Source organism: Trachinotus anak, unplaced genomic scaffold (genome assembly GCF_046630095.1).
Source record: "Trachinotus anak isolate AG129_WGS33_773 ecotype Australia unplaced genomic scaffold, CSIRO_AGI_Tana_v1 ptg000002l, whole genome shotgun sequence".
NCBI lineage: Eukaryota > Metazoa > Chordata > Actinopteri > Carangiformes > Carangidae > Trachinotus > Trachinotus anak.
The window spans coordinates 23,369,140-23,390,450 of record NW_027273853.1 but is presented as its reverse complement, the minus strand read 5'-3'; the positions used below and the strand labels follow the sequence as shown (position 1 = coordinate 23,390,450).

The 21,311-nt window shown below is 40.5% G+C and overlaps 1 protein-coding gene across 1 annotated transcript; it reads right to left on the bottom strand.

Moving 5' to 3' along the window:
• Positions 1-12,324: 12,324 nt before the first annotated feature.
• LOC139627244 (nuclear factor 7, ovary-like) lies at positions 12,325-15,182 on the bottom strand. Its single transcript, XM_071488013.1, has 2 exons — positions 14,311-15,182; positions 12,325-14,191 (listed from the first exon to the last, which is right to left on the bottom strand). Exon 2 carries the CDS (start codon positions 14,172-14,174, stop codon positions 12,873-12,875), a length of 1,302 nt encoding a protein of 433 aa, XP_071344114.1. The 5' UTR covers positions 14,175-14,191; positions 14,311-15,182; the 3' UTR covers positions 12,325-12,872.
• Positions 15,183-21,311: the final 6,129 nt, after the last annotated feature.

Here is a 21,311-nt window from a genome sequence, read left to right as displayed (position 1 = left end):
AAAGCCACTCAGATCAGGAAAGGCAGGCATACCCGTGGTAATTGTTGGATATTTTGAGTGTACCAGACACTGTTCCCTACAGTAGCCTGGGAGATTTTTTTTAATGGGCTCTTTGAGCTTTGAAACTTTAACCCTGCATGATGGGTAGCACAAAAGCAAACGTTTAATATTTCATATGTTAAAGCAACAGGTTGATGCAACATCCCATCTGCCTCTTCAGTTATAAATCCACTCTTCCCTTTGAATGTTATTTTTGCATTGAATCTCAACAAGAGATACATTCCTTTCCCCCCCATTCAAAGATTTCTTAGCCCTTTAATAGCAGAGGACTTTCCCTGACTCTCCCTTGCTTTCTTTTCTTTACTTTAATTTAAATCTTATTTTGTTTCTGGTTTCGACTTTGAGATAAACTCTATCGCAGTGCGGAGATTGTCCACATTAATATCTTTACACAGTCATTACACTGTTCTGTTTATCTCAGCAACTCTCAATAGCACTGTTTGAGTAACACATTCTGTGCATGCCATTTAAAAGTCAATTACTGTGTTCCCTCCAGTTTGACAAATGGGAGCAATGAACTCCAAAGAAGGACATCTAATCTCTCACCTCTCACTTCAGGTTTCTGGTAACACATCTAGTAGCGGCTTCCTGCATACCTCAGATTCCACAGACCTCGAAAGCCTCAAATATATTTACCTCTGACCACTTTCCTGGCTAAATATTACCTCGCTTGGTTTGGTCTTAGCTGTGCTTCAAGTGAGAAAAATTTAAAGAGGCACCTCCGGACACCATTATTTGCTTCAGTTAGACCTGGAACATTTTTGGCTAAATGCATGAAGAGATTTTTTTTTGTTTTGTTTTGTTTTTAAGATGACATCAAGAACAGCCCGTCCTTGTATATATTGCAGACCTAGTCAGTGTGTGTGTGTGTGTGTGTGTGTGTGTGTGTGTGTGTGTGTGTGTGTTTTTCTCTGTAGCGTGAGAGCATTTAGTGGGTTTTGAAGAGCTCATTCAAACGTTCCTGTGGCGACTAAGCTCATTCCTTACAATCTGAAAAGAAGCACTAAATGTGGTGGGAGAGTGGTCAAGTGTTTATACCCACACATCCTCCCCTGGGCCTTCTTACAGCTAAATCTATTTCAAAAGCTTTATGTGAGCCAAGCCGTGGCCACAGTGCCAAGTCCCATCCAACCTGTGGGGGTGCCCAGTGTGTGAATAAAATTTCAGAGAGGAGACGGTGAATATGTTTGACCTTTTGCGGGGCACACGGTGTCGGGCCTGCCTCCTGAGCTCTCCGGGGCATTAACCTTATCTCAGAGACGCATAATAGCCTATTGACTGCTGCCCATATCTATCCTGCGGCTCCAAGTTCAATGACTACTGATGTCTTTTTCTCTGGGAGGACTTCTTGGTTCAGCATGGGCGCTCACACGGCTGGGATTAGGGGGTTCATTTCCCACTGGGTCTGCCAAATTATGCATTCAAAATGTGTGAGAATGGGGGTAAAATGAGCCACTTTTTGCATTTTGTATGAATAATTGTGTTTTTTATTTTGAGGAACGGCTATTTAAACTTAAAGTGACTTTTGAAAGGACAAATAACTCATTCTTATTCTTCCAAAGCAAAAGTTGAGCTCATAAGAAATAAATGAATTACTGAATTAAAGGTTTATAATACGAAGAGTACTATTTAACCTTGTTTGCAATAGGAGGTGACCCGTAGTGGCCTAAGGGGAAATGGTTTTCTGACAGCAGGTGATTTTAGATGCAGTACTGTAAGTGGCCACTGCAGCAGAGTGGCAGCAAGGCTGGGTGGTGGCGCTTGTGAATTTGCCGTTTCTATGACCTATCTTTATGCTACTGCTCTGCCTTGTGTTAGCAAGTCACAGAAAAACATTACCAAGTCAAACAAGAAGTATACACATCTAAAGAGGGTACTGCAGCATAAAGCAAACACAAACATTGAAATTAAACTCATTTCCTGGCATCCAGACAGCTGTTAGTTTGTTAGGAAAATCCTGAGACTGTGAACATTTGGTTACCTTCATCTGTCTGCTTTGTGTAAACTAATTTACACTACTAACTGTCTTCTACCGGCATGTATCCCTATGTTGTATTATTATATGATATTATAATAATGAGTTCAACCTCTTGAGCTGTGTTTGCTCCAAAGAAAATGTTTTGAATAAACTTGTCTTCTGACATTTGCTCTGCTGCTACTTTTGTAATGTTATCCGCTCTGTAACTTCAGAAAATACCACTTGAGCATAATACTATGTTTTTATCTTTAATTGTGTTTTAATAGACTATAAATCCCAGAACTAGATGGAGCCAACTAAGCTTGCCTTGGGTGCTACAGAACCATTTTACTCCATAATACCATAAATACCCCATAATTGCCCCATCTTGCCCACAGGCTCAACTTTGATTCAAGATGATTCATGTTAAAGCTTAATTTGGGGTTTAACCGTACAGGCCATGTCACTTCTTTATGCAGAGACACACCCCGTACAGTATCCTAATCATAGAGCTTCTTCAAGTCAATGGACAGCCTGTCAACATTTAACAATAAATATTTATTGCAGCTATAATTTTCATGTTGTGTGCGACTTTGCTGTTTGTCTCAGTATAAGGTGCACCTCAACACCTTAATCCCAAAAGTCTTTGAGTGCAAAAGGCAAAAGTCAACAAAAGGAAAGCCTCGCTACCATGGGAAATGAAACTCTTTCATTTTAATCCTGATACACACTTGATATATTTATTTGTCTCTGGAAAGTGAAATTTAACTTTGGGTTATTTCAGGATTTATAAGATTTAATAGATTTAATAAAAAAAACAGCAGGAAAAGTAACCCTGAAGGATGACGGCCTTCTTTGGCATAATCATAATAAAGAAAACATGACTGAATCTCCAGCTGACTCCATCCACATGCTTTCTTTCACTAAATGCTTTATACTAGTGCATTGCTAATGATCAATAATGTGTTGACATCATTAGAATAGCTACCAGTCGCCTGTGAACCTCATTCTGAATCTTAATGTGCTGCTTTCTGCTGTCGTAGGTCCACACAGAGGAGAGCCCTCTGGAGACCAGCTGCTCCAGCTGAGGCCCCGGCAGGCCTGGCATGGATCGATGTGTGTATATATACACGTTTGAAGAAATAGTCTTTGTCAAACAGCAGCCTTTAAAATGATAGTCCACAACAACATTTTCACCCCATCTGAACCAGCAGCATCAGAGCAGCTTGAAATAAAATGACTCAGTAATGATCTCCTTCCCGTAAAACAAAAAAGAAAAACTGAGCTTCCCCTGCTTTCAGTTCAATCCTGAAAGTTCCCTCGTTATTAAAATAAAATGTGCTCTGAGAACACATTATTTAGCCTCTGTATCATTATGGGGTCAGATGTGGGACACAAAACACTTTTGAGATTTTCAAGTGGACCATGAGTCGGAAAAGGTTGTGAACCGTTGATCTGAAACTGAAGAGTGTTAGAAGTGAAAATGAAATTCGGTGGTCTGTTCATTGCTCCACTTACCTCAGTTTCTACAGTGTCATCAAACAAGTACTCACATACATAACGTATATAACCATTACAACAAAGCAAACTAGACACAGAACATAAAATGGAATCAAATGTGCACAAACCAAAAGGCATTTCATATATGTGAATAAACACCAGCATCAAATTGCTCCAGAACCGTCTTGATTCTGTGTGGACAGATGACTATTACATGTTTGAAAAGCATGTTTTTCCTAGTCGTCTTTGTTGCAATCTTTGGGAAGTTTTATGACTAAACAGCAATTTTTGCCTCCTACCACCAATTCTGGGCCGGATTAGAGTGTGTTCAATGCAGCATATTGACTTTGTTGTTTTTTAAAACCAATCCTGTGACCACTCTGCCATGAAGCAAAGTCAAACTAACGAGGAACCCACCAGCTCAACACCTATCCACTGCAGACTCTGTGCTGCAACAAAGAAGCAGGCAGAGTTGATTTGTGAATCTCTGACAACTCGGATCAGTAATGAGGAGGCCAGCTCCAAGCCCTTCCTGGAGTGAACAATTGCAGCTGAAGTTTATAAAAATAACTGTCTGTATTGTTCTTCTTTGAGTACGAGTAGATAATAAACTGATTTGCTAACAATATGTTTCCCCTCCAATGGTGAAATAAGTCCTATTCAACAAGCGAAATACTAGTAATTCCTGTCATCTGTGGGACTGGGGTAGAAATATGAGGCAGCTGCGAGCCCGAGCTCCGACTGGGGAAAGCTGATCCATCTTTCTACTTCAGCTTGAAACAGAATACAGTACCATGAGAGCTCAAGCTTCCCTCTCACCGGACAGACTGCAGCCTTTATTAGTTTTACGGGAAAGTGACACTCTTCATGCTGTAAGTCTCCAGGTGCTGCTTTAAAATTCAATTTGCGTTCACGAATCATCAAACTGCTCGACTGTTGCCGTTGCTCATGTCAGTCTGCTTTGATCAAACCGTTATCGAGTGCGTCTTGCTCAGTCTAGGTGGCAGGCAGGTCTAAGAATAAGGTTGCGTGTTACAGAACAGAAACAAAGCTTTGGTATCATGAGCAGCTTGATATGAAGAGATTGCCCATCAGCGCCGGACAAAACCCGATCCTATCGTGTGAAGCATTCTGTTCTGCAACAGGATAGGGAGCAGATGTAGGCTACATGTTGCAAATAAGCATCCGAGGTAAATGTAATAAGGAATGTAGACTACTGTTGTGTGACATAAGATACAGCCCTGAGGAGAAATCCTTTACTTCCTATTGCAAGAACACTGAGTCCATAAGCAATACACTCATGATAGCATCCATATGGGGCCATGAGGTGATACTCTGACACCACTCTGTTGTGGCCTGTTGTGGGAGTGTTTCACAGATAGAGGAAATGTTAGTCTGTGTCCTTCAGGACCTAAATGACAAAACAGATCATTTCTCACCTCTCATTGTTTTCTCGACAAAGATATTCACGCATGTAAAAGTCTTAAATGCAGGTGAGTTAGAAAGTATCACTTCAGTTTTGACAAGAAGAATGTCCCACACACTGCTCTTGCTTAGCATCAGGATTTATTGATCATCCTAACATTTCCGTCTCTCTAGACCCTTAATGAATACTTGACAAACTCCTAAACCTCGAACACTTCTGACGAAGTCCTGGACTTTTGTTGAATACTTCTGTTGAAGTCCTGGGAGGTCAAGAGAGAGCAAAACGTTAGGATGATCAATAAATTGTGATATTAAGTAAAAGCATTGAGTGGTATATTCATCTCTAACTCACACGGTTGTCATGGTCTTGTTAATTGGTTGTTGAATGTCAAGGACTCATCCAGTAGGAGCCTGTCAGAGCCAGACATAGACGTGAGAGACACAGGAAGGAAACACAAATGAAGGAGGAAAGTTGCTGTGCTGCAAAGAAGCGGATGACTTTTTATGTTGAGACCGTGATGAATAAACCATGTCAGCACTATACTATGGATTAACCTTCATCTGTCTGTCCCTCTAGCTTGCAAAAATACTTTTGGGACAACAAGTCATCATCCTGTTTGAAGCAGAATCCCTTTAACTGACAACTACACACATAACAAATGTCACCAATATTACCACTCTGCTGCAGCCTGCAAAGATCAAATGAAGTAAAACAAATGCTACAGGAATATTACATTTCTTATATATTTTACCTTCTAACTTTTCATTTATGACAAATAAGTATCACCTCATTTTACTCAGTTATTTTTATCCTCCCTCTGTGCTCAGTAATGTTTTCTTCCTTCTTTGTTCATCTGGGCTGAAGATGCATTATGAAGGAGCCACTCATCCAAGAGATGTACATCGATGATTCATCTTAAGTGATTTTGCTGTACATCGCAGCCACAACCACGGAAAGTATTCTTCAAGAGAACAGTAGTGATATAAGGAGATGCCAAAGTGATTCAGTCAAAAAAGTCACACCATAAATAATACTGTAAATAATCCGCTGCACAGCTCTATTTGTCATTTTCCTAGATCTAGTGTCTTACATAATCATTTAACACTTGTGCACTTGACGGTTGACTGCTGCCATCCTGCAAATCTAGGAACTTTTCTGAGGTCTTCTATCAATGTTTTGAAAAAGAAATGAGTCTCTTTCTCTGCAAGAAGAGCAGATGTGCCAGACCCACAACGAATGACAAACCACAATTGGCTCATATATAGGCTATATACTGCCAATTTTAGGAACCAAGCAAACCTGGCAGATTTGGTTAAATCATAGAGCTCAACACTGGTGCTTACCTGGACAGTGATTTGGTGTGCTGTGCAAGAAGATGCTCAACAAGTCCTCGTGCCTAAATGTCAAAAAAGGTTGTTTGCCACAGACTTCTAAAGCCACTCAAATGACCATTTTCTGATATGGCCCCTGTAGCTACTTACGGCAGCTGCTTAAAGGAGCTATTTGTAAGTTTTGCTATAGCTACATAGCCGATGTTAGCATTAATAGCTGTTTACTGACCAGTCAAGAAGAAACTTTGAAAGTTCTAATTTGTCTCATCATTAAGCTTGTTTATTGATGTTAATGTTATTAATAATTTGTTGGTGGCAAATTGCTTCATTTCACAATTTCAATCAATCAGAACAAGATAGTCTAGATTCGAAAATGCACATGAAACTAACCATGCCCAATGCAACCTGACAGTACACAGCAGCAGTATGTGTGCTAAATGTCAAACTGTGACTGGTTGCTTCATAACAGGTGAGACTTTCACACATTTAACAAGGCAACAGGGTGATGGGTGTGTGGAAGAACTGGTTTTATCTCCTCAGAGTAATGGAAGTGTCACACCTTCCAGACGTAATTTTCATCTTGACAAGACTACCTAACAGACCAGGGGCTCCCTTACTTCACTTCTTTCTAAAGATGATGCAAACACCTTAAAGAATACAAACTTTTTGCGGTAAATAACGGAATTAGTTTTCATCTCAGCCACATGACGCCATCATGAATCACAGCTTTGGCTCACATTTAGACCTGAGGTGAAAATATGTGCAGAAGAAGCTATTATAAGTGTAAATGCAAGCTTCCCTCTTCTGCATTAGATTGCTGATCATTTTAGTCTTCAGCAAGCACAGTTTTCCATGTCAGTATTTTACTGGACTCCTAGTCTTTTCCCTTATGTTAAATATGCTGTATTATTTAGGTGCAGCAGTTTTGCAAAGCTGAGTTGTCTGTGTTTGTGGCTCAAATCCTATGAACTGCTCCTCATAATACCATGCTTACATTTAGGGCTGGGACATGAATAAATAAAAGCACGTTGGTCTACTTTCTGGTACATGCTCTTTCAACTGATGATATCAGACACCTACTGTATGTATGCCATTCAGTGTCAAAATATTACTATATGATGTGAAATACTCCGTAATGTACTGCCTTCTGCACTACACAGTCAGATTTATTTTTTTATTTTTTTATTTTTTATTTCAGTTAAAAACTGTAGTATTGTTTTTTTTGCCCAGGAGTCAGCAGTACAAGCCGAAAACACAACATTGACAAATTTTTTGTCTATAAAGTTGTAGTGGTAGCTAACATGTTAGCAAGTAAGTGCTTACTTTCACATCCAGCAGATACAACATTGGTATTTATTTTGAGTAGCACTATTTCTTCGGGGCAGATAGGAGGCTACAGTGAGTCGCTATTGGAAAGTGGTGAGACGGGCCGGGGCTAGCTGGTTAGCATGCTAACTTCATTGGAAGAAAAGATGTAATTCCGGCTGCCACCTGTCACATATAAAACTGGAACGTCCCATATTTGAAGATAAAATGCTGGCAATTTGTCCCGTATGCTGTGCTGTGAATTAATGTAATGTCAAGTACAACCAAACTAGATAGAACTAGTTCTATATCTGATTCAGATAAAAGTGACAATGTATTGTGGGGCACTGGTGGCTCACACGGTAGAGCACAGGTCTTAAAGGCTTATAAAGCTCCAGTGCTCCTTAACATCAGTTTTTAAAGTCTGAACTCTTCTGGAGAGATGAACATCATCATAAATCATCAAAAATATTCCCTCATTCATAATTTTGGTGATGGTGGCTGAAAGAACTGAATCTGACACATCAGTCCAAAATCGCCCACAGGTGCTCAGTTTAATTAAGAGAGGCTATAGCATATGTTTCACATCATTGTCATCACTGTGTTTATCATTTTTCTTTGCTTATTTATTCATGTTTTTCCTTCAGTATGTCGCACATGGGTATATCAGTGTCTCTCTATGTCGAGTGTTGCTGCCTAATAATCATGCTTACAGAAAACAAACTGCACTAACCCTGGTTGTGATGTTAATTGAGGAAAAACAGGTGAAGTCAGAATTTCCTCTGTACACAAACCAATTTATGACCTTGATGGGAAAACCTCTGAAGTGTCCTTGAGCAGGACACTATTTCAAAGTGGGTGCTAGGTACAGCAGTGTTTAAGTGTATATATACGAACATGCACTACACAGCTGATCAACACCACCTCTGACGTCTATACCACCACCACGCCATCACTGCCACTCTGTCTTGTTTCCAAGTGTTGGGTATGAAGTGCATCCGTCTTTTCCTTTTATGTTTTGGATCTGCGGACTAAGTGCTCCATCATAACACAAGCGCTCTGCCATCTGCCATCTTCATTGATGAAAAAGGTGAGAGAGTGCAGCAGCGCTCAGTCCCACTTGTTGCTGCCCCCCCAACTCCTTGTCCCCCCTTCCTCCTCATTGTCTTTAAGTGGTTTTAGAGTCACTTGTGCTATGCTCTCAGAGAAATATCTGACAGCAGAGGAAGGACAGTGGCCATGTCCTGTCCATCCTCAACTGACACAAGTCACCTCAAAGTTACAGGTCGAGAGGACCACAGCTGTGTTTATTGTGCTTGGGGGGGGGTTGAAATGGTATTTCAACCTCTTATTTAACCCTGAGTTTTCTGGTTTGAAAGAAAATAATGGCAGTCATCACATACAGCATATATTACATGTCTCTTTGTTCCGTCAGTACTTTTACTATAATAAATCTCTCTCAAGTGCAGCATTTAAGATCTTTGGAAGCATGGGTATCTTGTCTCAAGTATTTAGCTTTGAAGAGGATAAACACATCTATATAGCCCAAAGTATCTGGACACCCCTGTCCACGTGTTTTTTTGTTTTTGGTTGTTTTGCATGGTTTGGCTTAGGTCTCTTTTCTTTCCTTCCAGTGAAGAAAAATCTTAAACCAATTTGGCGTGAAAGAACTTGAGCGGCCTCTGACTTTAACCACATCGACCATGTTTTGAAACTGGAACACCCACTGCAAGTACGTCCCTGCAGCCAGTTTTCAAAATCTGGTCAAGTGCCTTCCCACAAGAGTAAAGGATGTTATAACAGCAAATGAATGCCCTTGGTTGTGGAAGGAAATGCTCCTTAGCTCCTTAGCTGATTCCTCTATAACTGCCTAGCAGCATATTTACATCTAGAAGATTTAAGAATGACCCCTGTGGTTTCAATGACAGCTTTACCGCCGCAGTCTTTACAGCATGTGCTAAATGTTAATTATCACCTTTTGTGGTGTTCACAGCCCACCACGCCAGTTTCTAAACATGACCTCACCATGCATGTGCAGGCTTCGGTTCCCGGAGTGACTGGATTGCATGAATGTGGGAGAAGCTGCTAATGAAAACCCACTGATTGAGTTGTAGAAGTTTGACAGAAAAACTCAAAACTGTATCACACTTGAACCAGCAGATGGCATGATGATCTAAATATTCACCACTTTGTCATTGGCAGGCTCCTTTCCTTTGCAGAGGTTCATCATGAACACGATATAAAAGCCTGTTGACACCCACATATTACGCCCATGTGTAGCTGCTTTATCATCATCCACTCTTCTGGTTTAAGGCTTTGAAAAAGATTTTGAAAATTGCCTGCAGGGATTCGCTCCCATTCAACCACAAGAGCATTAGTGAGGTCGGTATGATGCTCGGTGACACGACCTGGGTCACAGACGGCGTTCTGGTTCATTTCAGTGGTGTTGGAAGGGGTTGAAGTTGGGGCTCTATATAGGCCAATCAAGTTCCTTTAAACTTAAACGGGAAAAGGATGGGAAAACTTAAAGAGAAAACCATTTCTTATTTATTTCAAGTGACAATATTGTTAAATCATCATTGTCTAGATACTTTTGGCCAGATATTGTATTTCAGCTGGCTTTAAACTGTAAACTGAGCAAGTTGGGTTGTCTGTTTCTTTTCAGGTGTCCTCATTGGTTCATAATTTGCCATACATAAAGTGTTTGTGTACCTGTTTGAAGAAAAGTGTGTGTGTGGGTCTCACTGAAGCAAATGGTACTGATCATCTGCTACCATCTAGTGGACTAACGCAGAATGACCTCATTTTTTATATCAACCACTTAAAAATTTTTTTTTTTTCATTTTACCGGAAAACACTTAAAACTACACATTCAAATTTTTGTAGCCTTGTTGGACAACAGCCTCTTGACAAACTTTGTTTGTAGTATGTGTATGTAGTGTATGTGTATTGTGTAACTGTATTACCTTAAAGTGAGTCATGATATACACAAACTTGTGTCCTCCTGCCTGTGTGCACGTGCTCCCGTGTATATTTATGGCATATATGAACTACCTGGAGATATAAGCCAAATACAGTCATGTCAGATATATGGGCCTCTGCAGGGCTACCAAGGAGCCGGGCTGCAGTTTGGTTTGGCCACCGCACAGCAGGAGAGACCTCCCTCCCTGTCAGCCTTCATGTGGGGGAGACATTCATCTCTGTGGGGCCAACAGGATTACAGCTCAGCGAGTACTGTCTCTCTGTGGTCCCATTTCTGCTGCTGGAAAACGAAGCTTTTCATATCCTGCGCTGTGTTTTTTGATGTTTTCCTCTTGAAGCAGATGTGACACTCTTGTGGGACAAACTGTGATTTCTGACACATTTTGTGTGTTATTGTCCTTTGACCTTATCTTAAACTGAATCACATTTTAATTTTCTTTCTCTTTATAAAAATGAAAACAATAGAAAAAGATATAAACCCAACTTTTGATTATTTGAATTTTAACCTGAATTTGAAACTGTCCAAAAATAATAACTTTGCTTTTCATTTACCTGTTCACTTTTGTAAATTAAAAACTTAAAATAAGACTAAATTATAGGCACACTAAGTGAACTGTAACCATTATATTGATTTAAAAAAATAGTATCTTCCAGTTCACATATACACATATTTACATATACAATAACAATATCAAAGCTGTTATTAAAGGTAATCATTTCTGGTCATTTTCTGATTTCATGAAGACAAGTGCGAAGTGAATTCCAGTTAAATTATGAAGGCTAATATCTGTCTTTAAACTATTGTCCTACTATCATGCACATACAGTATTTTGACCTTGATATACACCTGAAATCTGAGAGACTGTTCCAACAGCAGCAGTAATGAGTTGTCTGTTCCCAGGCAGAGTCATTACAGCCGGTTAAGAGAGACCATACACTCCTAATCTTCTCCCTGTACAGCTCCTCCCTGCTGGGACTCTGACCTGACTGCAGGCAGAGGACAATCCATACTCCTAGTCCTTTATCACTTCTGCACAGTGTGAGTTCCTTAAACCTTTTAGTACTGTCAGCAGAGGAAAGGGACAGGAGCTACTGGGGGACAGTTTCGTAGCTTAGAAGCTAACGACTCTCTGTCTGTATTTGGTTTTTCTCGACAGCCTCACATCCAATCGACTTCAAACTTCACAGGTTTATTGCTGAGGACTCAAGAAAGTCAACTGTGAAGTCATTGGATGAATGGTTCTCTAATTGTAACTCACATTTAAGGTCATTTTTTCTTCACATTACACTTCCTTTGGTCTTCCTTTGGCAGCACACACATGAAGTTTGAAGTCAATCAAATGAGTGGCTGTTGAAAATCCAAAAACATACAGACCTTCTGTGGTACATCAAGGTTTAAAGATTTCACTTCAGGTCTTAACTGTCACACTAGTCCAAAGTGTTACCAGGCTATTTGTCCCTCTGTTCCACTCTTTTAAAAAAAACAATGATTAAATTAGGTCAATTATTAACAGCATTTATGATGAATTTAAATGTTTAAACTGAAATAAACTTTTGATTTTGTTGTTGTAGAGGATGGAAGAATGAAAACAGTTATAGACAGAAACATCTTTGCTTTATTACATCAAATAGAAAATGTGTTTATATATTTTGGATAATTCAATATGTGTGTATGATTTTAAGTATATATATTATTATTATTTATTTTATTTTTTTAAACATCAAAACTAACAATTCATATCATATCGTATAATAAACATAGATCACTTTTCATGTTTGGAGTCCATATAATGTGGACTAGAATAAAATAGATAAATAAAATAAAATAAAATAAATGAATAAAATAAGGTTGTCGTATATAAATGAGGATTGGCTGTTCAAACATGTAGTTATTGTAGTTATTGATTCATGTTTTGGAGGTTTTTTGGGGGGGGGCTCTCAGAAAAGTAATAATTATTTATTAAAAATTCAATAATAATTTTAAATGACACAGTATCAATAGAAATAAAAACTGGCCAAACAAACCGAACATAAAGATCAGGAAATGAGTGAAATAGAAACGGTGCAGGGACTACTAGAATCATCATACTGGTGTGATTTTATGCACCAAAGGGTTAAATTGTGCTTATATGAAGCGCTGTCAAGGAGAATTCAAAATATATAAAACAGAATTTTAAAATATATATGTGATGTAGGCCATATTGCCCAGCCGTAGTGATAGCTTTAAAAAAAATGAACATACTTTTAGAATAATGAGTGTGTAGAAGGACAGGTGCAGTTTAAGTGGTTAAATTGAACTTTAAATATATAATCATCTCTGTTCCACTGTCACAGAGACCTTCAGTGGTAAGATCTTCACTGGGAGCTTATACAGAGTTTCAATGTATGGAAACAGCTTCTCAGTGAACGTGTGTGTGAAGGTGTGTATGTGCGTGTTCGTGTCAGGATCAGAAAATGACAGCTTTCCTCTGTCCCAGTCCAAACTGACTCTGATCCTCTGGAACCTCCTCTGCACTGGGAGATCAGTGACTGGAGCCGAGGGTGACCATGCTGAGTATTTACCTCCACAGAACCATATTACCCATAATCCAGACAGTATGTCTCCCTTTCTATGGACAGACTCTGCTAACACACCCAAGCAGTCTGTACTGTCTCCAACCTCGACGTCCCAGCTGTGAGTCCCTGAGTCGAAGCCCTCAGATCCCAGGACAGACGAGTGAGTATCAAACCTCTCTGGATTGTCAGGAAGCTGCTGCTTCTGTCCTCGTCTCACACGGGTCAGATCTTCAGACAGGACGAGTCCTGGTTCAGCAGTGTTTGGATCCAGAACCACGGGCGTGTAGGAGACCATATCCTTCATCTTGTTCCAGATGTTGAAGGTCAGGTTGCCCAGGTGTTTGGACTCGTTTATCAGAGCTCCTGAGACCAGCTCTGAATCATCCAGCAGGGGGAATTGCCTGACACTTTCTACTACAGCCTTGTAGTTGCACAAGAAGGACATGTCCTCAGCTCTCAGCTCGTACTCTGCGGTTCTGACTGTGGCTGAAAGAGCCGCTATCTCTTTGCTCAGAACGTCTATCTTCACCTTCACCATACGACTCTTCTGTTTCTCTTCTTCTCTCAGTGCAGCCATCCTGGCCTCCTCTTCCTCTACTAGAAACTGGTGAAGCTTCGCAAACTGCTCCTTAATCTGCCTCTCTGTCTGCCAGGCCTGGATCTTAATTTGTGCTGCTATTTCATCAAACTTCCCTTTCATTTGTCTAAAAACCCTCAACTTCTCCCTCAAGGGGTCCAGAGTTTCCTGAAGTTCCTCCTTGCATTGTTGTGCAACTTCATCAATGGGTTTGACTGACTGCCGATGGTCCAGACAGAAGAGTTTGAGTTTCTCCTTGTGCGGACTGCAGAGAGCCTCTGACGATCTCTGACCTCGCTCCTGTAAGACGGCCTTTGAAACTCTTCTATTACAAACCGGACAGAATTGTGTTTCTCCCTCTCTCCACCAGCTCTTCAGACAGTCCTCACAGAAGCTGTGGCTACAGGACAGAAGAACAGGATCTCTGAAGATGTCACGACAGAGCAGACAGCAGAGATCCTCCTCTGACCTGAAGTCCATTTCGTCTTTGAGTGAAGCTGAAAACACAGCAGACAAAAAGTACAGTAAGTCATGGCTCCCATCCCTCCTCTATTAACTTCACTGAAATGTACTTTCACTTTGAGCCCAGTTCTTTTTTTTTTTGGGTCAAACTCACCTTCAGCATGCAGAGGGTTGGCAGGTTGAAGCAGCAGCGCAGTAGTTTTCCACTCTTCTCTCCTGTAGCTGGACTCACTCAGAGCAGTTGTTAGCCAGATTCACCTTCAGACCAAACTGTCTGTCTTTCAGTCTGTGTGCCTCCCTGTAGCAACGAAGAACAACAAACTGAGCTGAGTCAGGTGAGGGGTGGAGTTTGCTGTTGTTTCACCTCAGTGTCATTCAGGGTGCGTGTCATTCCAAAGTTTTGATTCATTAATAGAAAGGCTGATGGCGTGCAGCAGGATAGCCCTGTTTAACTTCAAATGTAGCTCCCAGTTCCTTTTTTCTCCTAATATACAGTAGCTTTATTATGCCATTGTGCAGCTTACTGCTAAATATTTTCACTTGACAATGTGACACGTGTGCATCCAATTCAATCCACTGTGAAGAATCCTCACATAAAAAGTGTCTAAAACATGTCATCTGCATTTCTCAAACTTTGCACTACACAATTCAAACACCAATGGGCAGAGATGTTCACATTCCCACAGAAAACCAACCCGTGTGTACCACATATTATGGCCTGTCCAAAGGTTAGGTCAACCTAACCATCACACAAGTCACATTAGTGTTGTGTGATGACCGTGTTTGTTTCTTGATCATTGTTGACTGATTTCTGCCTGCATAAACATCATCATTCTGCAGGGGTTGTACCTCATCTGACTATTCCTGAGTGAGGCAGCTGTCGGGGCCAACAGGACACTCCTCTGCTGACAGATGACTCACTGTGCCAGTGTGTGCAGGTGTTTGTGTGTGTCCTTTAGTTTTCAAAGATAAAATAAAATAACCATAAATAATAAAATTTAAAATGGGAATTTATTGCCCCTGTGGTGATTTTAGTTAAATGATATTTTAGATGTTTAATTATTTGTTATTGATGCACTGCTTTCTCACAGCATCTGTTTTTTATTTGCCTCAGCAGTTTGTCTGAACACAGTATTTTCACTGGTTTATCCTTATTTGTACATTCAGTTCTAACATTTAGTCTAGCATTATCAAAGCAGCTTTTTACAGTTAATAACACATTCACACTTAGGAATTACAAATCCTGGTATTGATCAGTTTGACATTGCAAATAGCTAACTGTCAAGTTAAGTCAAAGAGATGGTGCCTGACTCAGATATGTCTCCATCAAAGTAGACTGACTGAAATCCCATTTCGAGGTCCAGAGTCAGTTTATTTTGCTTCAGCAGGAGCTGTGTTTCCATCAGCACAGCCTGATTATGAATCCACTTCAACTGCAGTGGGCTCCATCTCCAGGAAGGCAATGGAAAATAGCAGCAGACCTATGCCTCAAAGTGGCATCAACAAAGCGGGCGATGGTGCATTATGACTTGATGAGAAACTTGTGGGAGAAGAGGAGCAGTATAGGGAAAGTGTTACTGGCAATCCAGCACACATCACAACGTTGTGGTGTTTTGGTTTACCATCTGCCATCAGACCAGGTCAACCAGGCCATTCTCTTTGCCCAAATCCATACAAATTGCAGATGCAATTTCGTTTTATAAAAGCCTCCAGAGTTAAAAAATGTTCAGTGACATGGATTAAAAAGAAAAACCATCTGACTTTGAGAGTATATTCAGGCTCCTTGCAAAGTTTTTGATTGTTTCCCACTTTTGCATATGTTTACAATCTATCTATAAGTTTGTCATCCTGAATTTACTATCTCGTTCTATTCTATACACAACATCTACTGCATGTCTGTCTGTCCTGGAAAGTTGTGAAATTGAGATACATAAATATATTGATTTAAATATATTGATTTTGAGTAGCATATCCCTCTATGATTTTTCCTTTCATTAAAAGCTCCAATGGATTCTCCACTCTTACCAAACAGTCAGCACTACTTTCAAAGGGAACAGGAGAGGTGCAATCTTACCCGCCTCTGGCCATACCAATTATTAAAGTCTGATAATAGATTTTTCCACATTCAGTAATTTGCTTTGTTTAATGTTTAATGTGGATGCCTGATGCCCCTGCAACCACAAACATTAAAAAAATTTAAGGTTTGCTGCTAGAGTCTTATCATGATTGCTACAACCAAGGAGGATCAAAAGCAAAACTTTCCTTCCTTCTTTAAGGCAGACCAAGTGCTAAAGGTAGTGAACAAAGTAAGCTACATAGCTCACATCATCAGGATTGATCCATGTGATGATGATGATGAGCAGCAGCACTGTTGTAAACTGCATGCAGAAGCCAACATGCTGGCATGCAAATTTCATAACTGTGCTTGACTATATCAAAGCAAAAATGAAACAACTTCCACTGACACATTAAGAATCTCGTTCAAGCTTCCAAGATAGACGTATGTGAGTCATGTTTGTGATTAGTAATATTCCACCTTTCATACTAGGTAGAGGAATTTGTTTGTTAATTGACTCAAATGTCAGTTTGCTATCAAGCAAACCGAAGGTATAAAATGTGATTTTTGTATAGAAACCAATCATGTTTCTCTTCTGCTAGTCGAACGACCACTGTACAGTCTACAGTTCTGTCTGCTCTTCATTATGGTGATGTTGTACATATGCCAGCTTGTCCCACCACACGGAGGCATGTTGACTCTGTGTATCAGTGCGCCCTGCACTTCATCACAGGTGACACTTCACTCCCTCACCACAGCATCCTGAATGAAAAGGTAGGACGGTCCCCCTCAACAAACAGAAGGGAGCAGCATTGCATGTTGTTTATCTATATGGCTCTGCTGGGAAAAAAAACTGCCTCGTTATCTCTGCTCTCTGGTTACATTAAAATACAGCACTTACAGTGTCAGGTCACATTGTAGTTTCAAATACTTCGCTGCAAACAAGCAGAATGAGCTCCAAAACAATATGAAGTAACATTCTCTTATTTCACTGGAACATTTGAAAAGGTTGAACTTATGTATTCACAATCACACTTGCACGTGCTTTTCTTAAATGTGAAAATATACTTTATAATGTATGTCCGTGAATTATCTGTGTATCAGTTTATAATGCCAATGAATTTATGTGTGTCTGTCTATGTATAAACTGTACGTGTTTATTTTTGTACACAGGTCCCTCTTGAAAAAGAGATCCTGATCTCAATGAGACGACCTATTCAAATAAAGGATTTATTATTATTATTATTATTATTATTATTATTATGATGCCTGGCAGCAAGTCTCAGAATGAGGCTGTCACAGAGTGTCAGGCTGTAGCCGGCGTTAGCCTCTGACTGCTGAAGAGTGGCAGTCTGAAGTGATGTCAGTCAAACCTCATGTAGAGCAGAGACATGACATCAGTGATTAGGTAATAGTCTGTTAGATTCTCCATTGGTTACGCTGGATTGGACTACATTTACCAAGGGACCCAGCCTGCAGTTTTCCCACAGTAACACTGCTAACACTTGACCTGTGTGTGTTTGGGGATATACACACACACACACGCACGCACAACATGAACAATATACTTTATACACAAAAACACATAGGATGCACATAAATACACTCCAAGCAAAAGACAAACTCACTCTGACACACACACACACAGACTTACTTTATGTTCCACATCTCTGGTAACTGGACACCTGCTCTCTCCTGCTCTGACTGACAGGCAGCAGCAGACAGTCCAGATCCAGTCCCAGCTCTTCCTAATTGGATTTGTGAGGCATCCTGCCGCAGGCCTCTAATAGCCTCTCGTAAGCCGCCCCGGGCCTGCTGTGGACCACTTCCTCCCCGCGCTGAGAATAAGGGACCTCCTGAAAGGCGTTTTTGGCTGCACACCCTGATTCCTCTGAGCTATTAGGCACTTGTAGATTTTGAGGAGCTTTGACAACAATGTCAGAGCAACAGGACATATAATTGAATAAAAAGGAAACAAAATTGGGTGCAAGGTTGCAGCATTAAAAAGCCAGAGCCAACTGCCAACTGATGGTGGTTTTGAATTCTGGAGTTGCACCACAGTCACTCCAGGACATCTCCTCAATTGTACCAGCCTGTGTTTGACTTTCAAACCCAAGCCAGGAAATGAGGAATAAAAAGAGAAAAAAAAATTACTTTAGGTTTTCAGAGTACTCTATTGTACTCTACTGTATCATACATCGCTGCTTGGATTCACTAAGAGCTCCTTCAAAGAGCAAAAGCATTTTCAACCGAACCCAGCTTTATAACCACTCACTACAACTGATCACTTTCTTAACAGTTAAGCGTCTCTGACTGGAATCTAATTATTGTGAGTGTAAAGTGGGGTTTAAAAACACAGGAGCTAAAACTACCTGGGTGCAGCAGTTTTCCAAGGAGAAACCAGAAGTATTTATCAGTATATTCAAACCCTTTTTTCTCCCACTAAACATGGTGGCACGAACAGCCAGTACTAATAAAAATATAAATCAATAAAAACAAATGGATAATATTATAAAACAGCAAAATATTTGATGGATTAAACATAGATGAGGGTAAAAGTTCTGATATGAGCCGTATGTGTTTGACGTCTGAATGTGTCCAATGTGTGGACACATTCAGATACCGCTGTGGCTGCATTATATCAACATTACACTGTCAGTAATGAAAAAATAACCAGCTCTTCATACGTCCTGAGGCCTGTGAATGTTTTTTTGACAACAGTTCAGTAAGGGACCTTTGCTCACTGACTGACTGACTTCATTTATGTAGCATGCATCGAGTCTCTGCAGCACATCTGACCACTTCTGAGCTTTAGAAGGCAAACTATCGAGATTTTTTGACTTTCACTTAAGATTAAATTTCACACAGTTGGCTTCCAGAGTTTGAAATAAGACCGGACAAGAGCTTATCCCATCCCCTGGTCCTCCATGTACAACAGAGGTGGATAAAGATGAGGACAAGGGCGTTTTCATTAAAGAATGGGGCAATATGATCGTCACTGGAGAAAGATATATAACTTTATATATTTCAATGAGAGTAGTTTTAAATCTTCTGGAAAACATCTAGCTGAAGTCTGAAGCTTTCATAAGCTGCAAGTTCAGATAAAGTGTCTGTGTCTGTTCAAACTTATCTTAACACTGCAGTGTTTTTTACACAGCTGAGGCCAGGTTTCTTTGATGCCTTTCACCAGAACTTTAATGAAATCACAAAAGTTGGAGCAAGTTGCCTCTCGGTACAACTTGATTTTCAATATTGCAAAATGTATCAAAGAGAAAGAAAAACAACCGTGTGACCACTAGTGACTAAAAGCAGGAAGTTGCATGTGAGCTCTACAGTGTGTGCTACAGCGAGGTGAAGTATTAATGTGCTCTGAAACATGCCAAACATGAACAAAAACATGGAGTTCTTCGTTTCATAATGCAGCCAAACTGTGAGTCATATAATGATAATAATTTAACACACAAGGTCTGCCTTCTGCTGTCGTATTTATATTTTACTGCTGCAGGATTTCATCAGGTCAAAACTGATTATGGGTTTTTTTTTTAAAGTCTTAAGTCAGCTCAGCTCTTCCAGAAGACAAGATCAAGTCCTCGTTTCTGACACGGCAGCCTGACTTGTCTGTTTCATTGATTGAAGAGTAAAATAGATGCAGGATGTAAACCATCTATGTTTGTACAACGTGTGAATCCTCAGTTCACGAAGTTTGCCTCCGCCACAGTCTGACAAGAGTGTCTCATATTAAATGACCTCTGAAGAAACTCCAATATTACACTGAGCCAGGCTTATGAGAAATAACTGTGCTTAATGGTCCATCCATTCCAACGCAGAAGAAGAAGTAGAACATCAGTGTTGAGTGATTAGAATAACAACAGTGGACAGACAGCAAGTGTAGATCTCTGCTGTGGAACATACGTGACCGCCAACTCCATTTTTCAGCCGCCAGAGCGTTTGATCTGGCTCTATTTCTTCATGTCAACAGCCATGTGTGTGTGTGTGTGTGTGTGTAGCACAGATATACATACACACATAGGCCTGTCCTCCCCTGCGTGAGGTAGTGCGGGAAGTAGGGAGGCAGGGGAGGGAAGCTCTTATATTAATGGCTGCGGTTAACCTGGAAGGGTCAAACCCATTGGAGCTGTTGATGGATCTGGTCTGCAGGAGCTCTCTCACTCACACACACTCTCTCTCTCTGTATCAACAGACACACACACACACACACACACACACACACACACACACAAACACACACACACACTTGCCCACATGTGTGCCGGCCTAGTTGCATGACCATCAGTCTCTGGTTGTCCAGTGTGATGACCGCCGCTGTGCACAGAGATGAAGATGATGAGGAGGAGAGGGCAGCAGGGGCACAGAGACGGTGGGAAAAAAAAGATGATGATTATAAAAGAGAAAATTGGAGTTTTAGTTACAGGCATGTTTATCAGAGGGAGAGGGATGAGGTAAGACCCAGTGGGTGGAGCCACATAACAACATGAATATGAGGAAGGATATCTGCAAACAAAGGGACTTTTTTCTCTGTAACATAAAAACATCATCAAAAACAATTAGCGTGAAGGTTAAAGTGCAGTTAAGTCAAACCAACTAAAGCTGCCTGTTCAACGTTGGGAAAAGATTTTGGTGATGGTTAAACAAAAGTGTTAAACGTTAGTATGAATCTCCAGTGACAATGATTTCACCCAATCATTCACTCACACACATTCCCACTGAGAGCTTTTCAGCTGCTATAACAGCGTCACACTCAGAGATAACAATCTCATGGTTATCTCTCGCCTCGACTACTGTAATGCCCTCCTGGCGAGTCTCCCTTCATGCACAGTGAAACCTTTACAGATGGACTAGAATGCAGCAGCCTGTCTGGTCTTCCGTGAGCCCGAAGCAGCACATGTCACTCTGCTACTCTTCTACTCATGGCCGCCCAAATCAAATCAGGTGGGTTTTTTTTTTAACCGTTTGAATGAATGACAGATGCTGATGTGTCCCAGTGAGGAAGGCTTTCTAAGACACGTCAGCAAAAGTTGCCAGTAACGTCTTGCAAATTTACTGGCATTCAGTGACACACATTGACCTAGTTTTAGATG

Bases quoted from the DNA above. Each gene is read 5' to 3' on its own strand.
- LOC139627244 (XM_071488013.1), bottom strand. From the start codon at position 14,174: ATGGACTTCAGGTCAGAGGAGGATCTCTGCTGTCTGCTCTGTCGTGAC.